This window comes from Toxorhynchites rutilus, chromosome 1 (assembly GCF_029784135.1).
Source record: "Toxorhynchites rutilus septentrionalis strain SRP chromosome 1, ASM2978413v1, whole genome shotgun sequence".
Taxonomy (NCBI): domain Eukaryota; kingdom Metazoa; phylum Arthropoda; class Insecta; order Diptera; family Culicidae; genus Toxorhynchites; species Toxorhynchites rutilus.
In genome coordinates, this window is record NC_073744.1 from 92146167 (window position 1) to 92156375 (window position 10209).

At 39.9% G+C, this 10209-nt stretch overlaps 2 protein-coding genes across 3 annotated transcripts in view; both read right to left on the reverse strand.

Moving 5' to 3' along the window:
- Positions 1-340: 340 nt before the first annotated feature.
- LOC129761830 (uncharacterized) lies at positions 341-9143 on the reverse strand. Of its 2 annotated transcripts, none has more exons than XM_055759737.1 (2): positions 1794-9143; positions 341-1723 (listed from the first exon to the last, which is right to left on the reverse strand). In XM_055759737.1, the coding sequence occupies exon 1, from the start codon at positions 6308-6310 to the stop codon at positions 4136-4138; it is 2175 nt and encodes a 724-aa protein (XP_055615712.1). In that variant the 5' UTR covers positions 6311-9143; the 3' UTR covers positions 341-1723; positions 1794-4135. The 2 variants fall into 2 exon arrangements, with proteins under 2 accessions (XP_055615712.1, XP_055615635.1); XM_055759660.1 differs by having other exon boundaries at positions 341-1732.
- Positions 341-10209, reverse strand: part of LOC129761184 (uncharacterized) — a 50298-nt gene continuing 40429 nt past the window's right edge. The window contains exons 5-6 of the mRNA XM_055758899.1: positions 9150-9428; positions 341-1891 (exon numbers count right to left, since the gene is read on the reverse strand). Coding sequence (XP_055614874.1) covers positions 1713-1891; positions 9150-9428 — 458 coding nt within the window. The 3' untranslated portion in view covers positions 341-1712. The remainder of the gene's footprint in view (positions 1892-9149; positions 9429-10209) is intronic.

Genomic DNA, 10209 nt, shown 5'->3' on the forward strand with positions numbered 1-10209 from the left:
TCAGAAGTTCGTGTTTTCTGATGAGAAATTCTTGATCGGCTGTGGGCGCCGACGTTGGCCAGTATCCCCCGGTCCCACATATATATCTCGCGGTTCCAGAGCGTCGCATCTGTGATAGTTTGGGGGGTCGTATCCCGGCATGGGAAGCTTTCACTGATGTTTATCGAGAAAAACGTGAAAATCAACGCCGCGTACTATAAGACCTCTACGAAAGGATCATTATGTCCTCCAACAGGACGGCGCACCGGCCCACGATGTGTACACCCATGTGCGCGTATGCACGCGAACACCCTGTATAACTCAGAGTATAATGGATTTCCCAAATTGATTAAGTACAACGTTTTAGATATTATACCATGTTTACTTCAGGTTACGTACTACTCTACATAAATAAGATTCTGCTATTTCCTTGAATGCTATACATTGATATTGCATTAAAACGTATAATTGATACAGTTATAGATTGCGACGTACAATGTTTCAGAGAACTATATTCCTACATAAGTTATATGATTGAATATTTCAATTTGAATAAATAAACCTGCCGTAAAGTATACGAGATAGTCGTACACGACTAATCAAACCATCATTATGAAGAACACAGAAGACTTAGTAAACTAAGGTCATCATCATTTCCTCCTACGGATGGAACATGGATCATCTATTACTCACTGATGTCCAATCGACAAATCGCACAGTTATTGGGAGCTGGTAACAGTCATTCAAAACATCCAGAGACCTGGTAGCATTCGTATAATACTCGATCGTATCCAAATTCACTCGATCATGCTAAATGCAATATTATTCTAACAGTATAACCCTTAAACATTATTTATGCTGTGTACTCTGCATTTCTTCTAAGAAATAAAATATGCAATGGCCTTATATTAATGGTCCTTCAATATTCTCCGTAGGTAGGTAGGTAGGTAGGGAACTCAAATGACAACGCTAGCAGTTAGGAAATAATGCACTAGATCAAACTTTAAAACATATATGTAAGATCGCTCTGTTAAATTATAGTTTGCAATGATAACCAGATTTTATTAAGATCTACATGAGATGATTGACTTGCTTGAGAACATGAAATACACAATGACAAAACTGCATCACGATGCACACACGAATACACAAATATATCCATACACACAAACACGAGCGCACTCAAACGCACGCACGCAAGAACACAAACGACGCGCATGCGGCCTCGTTCGCACTACGAACAAAAACATTTTGTCAAAATACATAATACTTTTTTTACGCGATTTGCTCGAAATTAGGCGACTTGCTTAAAATTACGCGATGTTTTTGGCGCGCACGCATCTATCGCGTAAAAAAAGAATCCAGTGTATATTGAAAAAATGCACCATGTACATATTCTGAAGCAGTGGGTGAAATTATGTTGATGTAAAAGAATAAGTTTGTGTATTCCTGTCGCGTTTATAATCCGGTTTTTTTTTTCATTGACCAACGGTTGTCTATTCACGTATTCACATTATAGATCACAGCATAATTTATCTATTAACACTATCAGTTCGTTTCATTCTAGGGTTGCAGAATATCGTGAATACTGCCACATGGTTCAAACTGTTCCATTTATATATAAAATTATGTTCCTCACGTTGCTACCATCTTCAGAAATACGAAACACGTGCGCCCAAAATTCCTTGTTCAATCAAGAAATCGTATGTCTGTATGCACTACTCTAAAACTTGCTATCTGAATCCTAAAAAATCTGTTAGTCTGTCATTCAATGCGTCCAGCCAATGCACCGCACTCTTGGATTTACTATTTACCTTAGGTTCAATTGTACTAGGCGGTATGTAGTCTTCCGATCGAATGCAAAAAAAACTAGTAATAGCAGCTCGACACATTGGGCAGCGGTCCAACTTATCTGGAAATAATACATAAAACATGAAATACCTTAGAGTACTAGCTATGTGTATTTTATGATGCATCAGAGAATACTATACCAGATAGGATAAAACGTTCGTAGAACGGAAATGAGAAAACAATCGTACATCCCATGAACTATCTTTATTTGTTTTATTTACATTTTTCTTCAACGACTTCTTTTGCAGACGAACTGATAACACCTCTTCTCTTTTATTGCGCTTGTGAAAGTTTGGAGCAAACAGCCATACGCATCATTCTTCCCCAGTTTTCATAGTAACCTGTGACATTCGTACATCTGTGACATCCGAACAGCCATATCAGCCATAACAGGATACCTATGCCCGTCACGTGGAATCCATTCATCAAATTTAACAAAAAGCCAGCCCTGATGATGTGATCGTAATTCTCGATGGTTATAATATCCCGAATCTAGTGAGGACCTTTGACGATGATTCCAATACATTTTGACGTAGAATCCTACGTCTTTCGGGAACATATTGGGGTACAAATTGAAAATCGAAAATCGAGCAGATCGTGAAAATTGTCCAATTTCAAACGCTTATTGCTCAGTCATTTCATGATGGATTGATGAAATTTTTGCGTCAATCGATTTCGGCACTCCATAACAATTTTTCATATTTGAGAAAATAATATATGTCATGAAACTAACCATTTACTTTATTTATTTACTTTATTTATACTTGAGTAACATAAGACTTGCTGTCTTTTTTAGTGACAAACGAAAAAAATAAGTATACATGAAGTACGCCACGAATTATTGAGACAAAAAAAATCTAAACTAGTACAAAAATAACAAACTAATACAAAAAGTTACAAACTAGAAAATTTCGCGACATCTTTTAATGAATGCTGCCTTATTAGATATATTGGATACATCCTGGGGAAGTTCATTCCAGTGAACAACTCCTCTTACGAAAAATGATCTACCATATTGTGCAGTTTCGTATCGAGGTATAATGAATTTACAGAATCGAGCGCTTTGAAATGGACACAGCTTGTTATATAAATATTCAGGTTTGCGAGTAGCAATGAGCTGATGAATGAATATGGCTGCACTAGCTTTTCGGAAATTGTAAAAACAGTATCCCAACAAGGTCTTCTGCAGGTGAGTGACACGAGAAAATCTATTAAGTTTGTATACAAAACGCACACAAGAGTTCAAAGCAAATCTGATTTTGTAAATTGCAGCTGCTGATACATTAGTCAACAGATAATCTACAGACATAAAATAAGGAAGTATCAGAGACTTGAATAGCTTGAGTTTTGTATCTGTATTTAAATAATAAGCCCATGCATGGGTAAATGGATCGAAGTGCTCCATAGATTTTACCACATTGCTTTAAAACATGCCTATCCCAGTTGAAACTGGAATCAATGATGACTCCTAAACTAGTTGCATGGTCGACAAAACGTATTCTCTCTTGTCTCGCAATTCTGGTAAAGCAGGTGATCTGCAGCGTGATATGAACAGAGCATTGGTTTTGGATGCATTGATCTGCATTACATTTACTTTAGACCAGTTTGCTATATTCTGTAGTTCCTCGTTGAGTATAACATTTATTTGTTCGATACTGAATTTGGTGTAGTCGAAATATAGTTGCACATCATCATCATCAGAACTAAGAAAAATGTTGATGCACTCCAGTTAAAAAATGCTGATTTTTCACGCAGGTTTTGGGACGTCAAAGCACACGAAAGAATACTCCAATTGTTTCACCCCTTTTCAGATTCGATGATGTACATGCCGTTGAAAACATGCAGATGGAACTCATCGAAACGCAGTGTGATTCAGAGCTGCGAGACAAATTTGGAAATCATGATTTTTTTTTTTTTTTTTATTAATCCGTTTATTTTTACAGGCTCAGTTACATAAGTTTAATGGAGCCAAACTCTTAACTATATTTCAACTAGCATATATCAACATGTTGTTTCCTTAATTCTATGGTTAATGAAATAGGAAACCGATTACTCGCGGTCGACTCGAGTTTAGAAGGGTGACACATTTTCATTAGGAAAAGGATGGGATGTAAGGAGATGTGTGTTTACACTCGCACTCACATTCACATTCACATTCTCATTCACACTGACACTTCACACTCAATTCTTAAAACTATCCTTACATCTAATATGTATTTACAATTTAACTTATTCTAATGTTAGTAGGAAGGGAACCGATAGCTCGCGAAGGACGAAAAGGAGGGGGAAAAGGATGTATAAACAATCACACTCGAAGATCGATAGCTTTAAGGAAAACATATATTTGGGACATGTAATCAAGGTCTAACCGAGCCAACACATCTCTCACCGGCACATTGGACTGCTTTCCTCCAGCCCGAAGGGAGTTTTCTAAATTCGATCTGGCGACAAGATACAACTCGCACGACCAAACAACGTGTTCGATATCGTGGTAACCATGGCCACAACCGCAGAGATTGCTGTCGGCAAGATTAAAACGAAAAAGCAGCGCGTCTAACGAACAGTGATTGGACATGAGTCGGGAGAAGGTGCGAATAAAGTCCCGACTCAATTCCAGACTTTTGAACCACGGATTGAGGCTAACCTTAGGGATAATTGAGTGGAGCCACCGGCCTAATTCATCTTCGTTCCATTTGCGTTGCCAGTTAACGATGGTATTTTTACGAACTAAAGAATAAAATTCATTGAAGGCGATTTGACGCTGATAAATTTCGCCTTCAATTGCACCTACCTTTGCTAATGAGTCAGCCCTCTCATTACCCGGAATTGAGCAATGTGAAGGGACCCAGACAAAGGTAATGACATAACAGCGTCTGGATAAAGCACTCAAAATTTCTCGTATTCTCTCAAGGAAGTACGGCGAGTGCTTTTCCGGCCTCACTGAACGGATAGCTTCGACAGAGCTAAGACTATCCGTTACAATGTGATAGTGTTCAACAGGTCGTGAGGCGACGCTGTCCAGCGCCCAGTGTATTGCTGCCAATTCAGCAATATACACTGAGCAAGGATACTGAAGACTGTGTGAGGTGCTAAAAAATTTGTTGAACACTCCAAATCCTGTGGACTCATTCATAGAGGACCCATCAGTAAAGTACATATTATCACAATTGACACGCCCATACTTTGCTTCGAAAATCGTAGGAACGATCCCCGATCGATGATAATCTGGAATTCCATGGATATCCTGCATCATGGACAGATCAAAATGCACAGAGGAATTGATGTAGTCAGGAAAACAAACACGGTTGGGAATATACGAAGAAGGATCAACCTGCATGGAGACGAATTCATGATATGAGCTCATGAATCCAGAATGAAAATTTAGCTCGATCAGCTGCTCAAAATTTCCGATCACCAATGGGTTCATAACCTTACACCGAATGAAGAACCGAAGAGATAATAAATTGAAGCGATCTTTTAGTGGGAGTACGCCTGCCAAAACCTCGAGACTCATGGTATGCGTTGAGGGCATACATCCCAACGCAATACGGAGACAAAGATACTGAATTCGCTCGAGTTTAATGAGGTGTGTTTTGGCAGCTGATTGAAAACAGAAACTGCCATACTCCATCACTGAGAGAATAGTTGTTCGATACAACATTATAAGATCTTCTGGGTGGGCTCCCCACCAGGTGCCGGTAATTGTACGGAGAAAGTTTATTCTTTGTTGGCATTTTTTACTCAGATACCTAATATGGGCCCCCCAAGTACATTTGGAGTCGAACCAGACCCCAAGATACTTGAAAGACATAGCATGAGTGATCGGTTTACCCAAAAGTTGAAGCTTTGGTTTTGCTGGTCTATGCTTCCTAGAAAAAAACACCATCTCTGTTTTCTCCGTGGAGAATTCGATCCCTAGCCCAATGGCCCAGGTTGAAAAATTGTTCAAAGTATCTTGTAAGGGTCCTTGCAGTTCGGATTCGTTTGATCCTACGACAGACACCACTCCATCATCTGCAAGTTGTCTTAGGTTGCAATTTTGTGTAAGGCAATTGTCGATGTCGCTTACATAGAAGTTGTACAAAAGGGGGCTTAAACATGAGCCCTGGGGGAGTCCCATGTAGGAGACCCGACTTACTGTCGAATCCCCGTGAGAAAAATTCAAATGTTTCTCACAAAGCAAGTTATATAACATATTATTCAATAGAGGCGGCAGACCCCGAGAGTGTAATTTGTCTGACAGGACCTCTATTGAAACAGAATCAAAGGCCCCCTTTATGTCCAAGAATACTGAAGCCATTTGTTTTTTTTCGGCGTAAGCCAATTGAATTTCTGAAGAAAGCAACGCAAGACAATCATTCGTCCCCTTGCCCCTGCGGAACCCATATTGTGTATCTGAGAGTAGGCCATTCGTTTCAACCCATCGATCAAGGCGAAACAAGATCATTTTCTCCAACAATTTCCGTATACAAGACAGCATTGCTATTGGGCGGTACGAATTGAAGTCGGACGCGGGTTTTCCGGGTTTTTGAATAGCTAGGAAATCATGATGTCTTGGATTTCTACTCCAGATTTGTTCCAGAAGCTCGATTTCTAAAACTAATAAAACATACTCGTTTTATTACTTCCAAAAATATTTGTGAGCAATTGTTTCAGTTATGCAAGAAGTCATTTGGAAAAACACGCTACACATCGCTATATCTCACATTCAAGTTGATTTAGATAAAATGGTCCAAGAAAAGTAGTTCGAGTGAAAACGGTGTTGGAGTATGTCGGTGTTTAAGGAGTTTCTATATTGAAACAAACAAAAAATATTGTAGAAACTTTTTGATGATTGAGAGAACGTCCAATTTAGTCGTGATACCGTATTCACATTATCAAGTATAGCCATAAATCGCAACTGCTCTCAGCAGAGAAATTTGAAGCGTAGGAAAGTGGTAATACTGTAGTCGTGTAGTTCGAGGTCCTCCTTCACTCTCACCAAGTTTCGATAAAGTTCGGTCTGTACGAGAAGCGTGTGGCAATTGTCACGCTATTGAGGGGCGGGAAACGAGAAAATAGTTGCTCCAAGTTGCTCAAACCGTTTTCTATCAACGAACGACTCGTGTTTCATACACTACAACACTACAAAGAAACAACCGATTTGGGCGATAGACCCAAAAAGTGATGTCCGAGGTCGGTACGACTGCACAATGTTATCTATGTTGTTCATGAACGACGAAACAAGAGCGTTCATTAGTCGAAAAGAATTGGATAAATAAATTGGTGCGTACATCGATGTGTGAGTCATTTAATGCAAAAAACATCTAGAATGGTTAAAAAACGAGACTAGCAACAAATCTACCGACTTCTTCTGCGCAAATGATTTGCCAATCCATCGGATTATTCACTCCGGGCCAAGTTGGACGTTCTCATTGGAATTACCAATCGTTAAATAATTCTATCGAGAAGCTCTAGCGATTGACGATTGGCCTTAGCGTTTTCTACTCTGCGTGAAGAAGAGATGGTCGAATAATTTTGCCAAAAATGTTAATTCTGGATACTTTTTTACCTTCAATAAAAGTTTTGGGTTTGTATCTCATTTTGTTCTCGAGTTATGATTTTAAAGGTATAAAACAGAAAGCTTTCTAATTTAGAATTAAAAGTGAGTCTAAAAAAGTCCCAGCTAAATACGCGTATTTTACATTTCATAATGAAAAGTAGAGAGAAAAAAATCATTGCGGCTCTCGGCTATAATGGAAATTCTAATGCGGTCCGCACCATGCCTATACCTGGCCACCACTGCTCTACGTTGTCTGCCTTGGAATAAAATCTTACCAAATCTTACTTCGTTTCTCTGTAAACAGCTGTATATCGTTCTGAGCACTCGGCAATCGAAAACACCAAATGCCTGCGAACCCTTTTCGAACATCGTCCACAATTTGTGCCCGTTGAGGAATTTGTATGGGGTCAGAATTTGTTGGACCCTAGGGATTAGTGGAGCCCGGAGTAGGCACGACTTCCGTTGATTATGCGTCTCCGAAATTTCACGGCTGTTGTTGTTGTCAGTTGCTATCACAGAGCCAAGGTAGATAACGTCGTCGACCACCTCAAGCTCGTCACCGTCGATTACAACACTACTATCAAAAGGTATTATGTTGCGATCGTGTTTTGTATTTCAGTCAGGCACAATTATGTCCACGTTTTCGGCTAACCAGATAACCTGAATTGGACTTGCAAAAAATCGTACCCGGATTTGGAAGAGCACTCCGCATAACACCTTCCAACACCACGTTGAAGTGCAGACAGAGAAGTCCATCGCCTTGTCTAAGTCCTTGTCGGAGTCTCAAACGATTCCTACAGATCGCCTGAGATCCTGGCACTGCACCGCACACCATTCATCGTTGCATGGATTAGTCTTGTCAGCTAAAAATCAAGTCCGTCTTCGAGTAACCGCGCATGAATCCAGTCTGAAAATTTCTCAAAAATCTGCTTTCTATTGGCGATAGACGGCTAATAAGGACCTGAGATAGATTTTCGTAGGCAATATTCAGGATCGAGATTGCACGGTAGTTCTCACAATTCATTTTTTCCGCTCCTCCGATAGCTGCTCCGTGTCACAGGTCCTAGCTATTAGCCAGTATATATACTGTGTGAGCCGGACACCCCTTGAAGAACTCCGCTGTGAGGCCATCCTTGTCAGCTGTTCTGTGGTTCTTCAGCTGACTAATTATCCAACTATTTTCGTTGTTGTCGCTGTTCACTGCATCGTTGTAGTTCTCTTCAACGCTATCTTGGTATCTATTCTATGCGCTGTTCAGGTAGGGTGAGATCCCTCACACTTTTTCTCTTCCAGATGATGTTTTTTCCCAAAAGAGATGTGTTTGCTGCTTTCACTTCAGTTGACATCGTTCCACATTTCGTCGAGTCGTTTAAAATGTGGAACGCTGTGCGTACTGAGGGCAATGTGGATATAATCGGAAAAAAACGTGCATGTGTGGAGATTCATTGTTCCAAGTCCTGATTGGTGAGATTTTGTCATGAAGAGGCCTTTGTAGTATATGAAATCAGGATTATTATCCATACATATTGGAGTTTCTTTAAACTTTTCAGTTCATTCGCCTCTAGATATTGGACTTTGCTTAGAAAGTTGAATTAGATGTAAATTTGTTTCTCATTCCCGACAACAATCGCTAACGATTACCAATAAACTCAAATCATTCTTGTTAAGGCCGGGTTTACACACTGCAAGCTACAGGTGAATCGACACGAAGACCACCACATCACGAATCGTTCGAACGCTAGTCAATTAATATTTGTTGAATTTATATACTACTTACTAAAACAAACCGCACATATGCAGGTGTGTCTACATGGCAACAAAGCCCTCGATAGAGGCAAATAATGGCACACTACGCAAAGTTGCTCGATTCCCGTACAGTCCTGCAGTATAGAATCGGTACATAAAAGTGGGCGAGTGCTATCAGAACACGCGACCGGTTCCGCCATAGACAACGAGCCAGAAGTTTGACCAGCATTCGTATCGTCCGTTGCTGCTGGATCGCCAGCTGCCAGATAAAGTTGCTGAAAAAAAGGGACAGATAATAATTGAGTGAAAAAAAAATTATTTTTACATTATTTTTAGGAACAACATGTTCTTTGAGTTCCTATCTCTTAATATATCAGTGTGGTTCACTAAAACTCTTTGGCTTCACAGGAACAACAATTTGCATAACCCTTGGCGTGCTAGATCACAGAACTCGGCAATGTCATATTGAACTGAGGTTAGTCAGCGGACCATGAAGAAATTTGGCTTCGTATTCAACTGGAAATGAGTTTTGGCTTCTTCCAGCACTTTCTTCGTCAACATGACTCTACAGCAGGGCCCGAAATCTTCCAAGGGTAAAAATGAAGACCGACTCTACTCTCAGTAGCTTCGCTTCGACTAGAACTGCTTCGGCAGTCGCCGTCAACGAAAAGTGAATTGACTAGAAAATGAATTGACTAGCGAGGATGACTGATGAACTAGTCCAGTCATGGGTTTCTCTAACTGTCGCGACTAATGAATACAAATCTGCTCTTCATTTAACTGACTTCAATCCACATTTCTACCCCCCGAGGAACGAAATTTATACCCGCGTACGCAATCTTATTTTTACGTCCATATATAAAGAGGAACGAATACATGATTTCTGATGCAAGAAAAGAGTTACTCCATCAATGTACGGTTTATTGTCTACCCATCGTGAACTCAAACCAACGAACTTGGGCATTTATCGAGTATGCTATAAAGGTCCTCGCGTTAGTATTAGTAAATAGCGTGCAAAATAGCGCACACACACTGCACGCTATTTTATACGTGTGAGTAATTTTCGCGTACGATACAAAAAAAAATGTAGC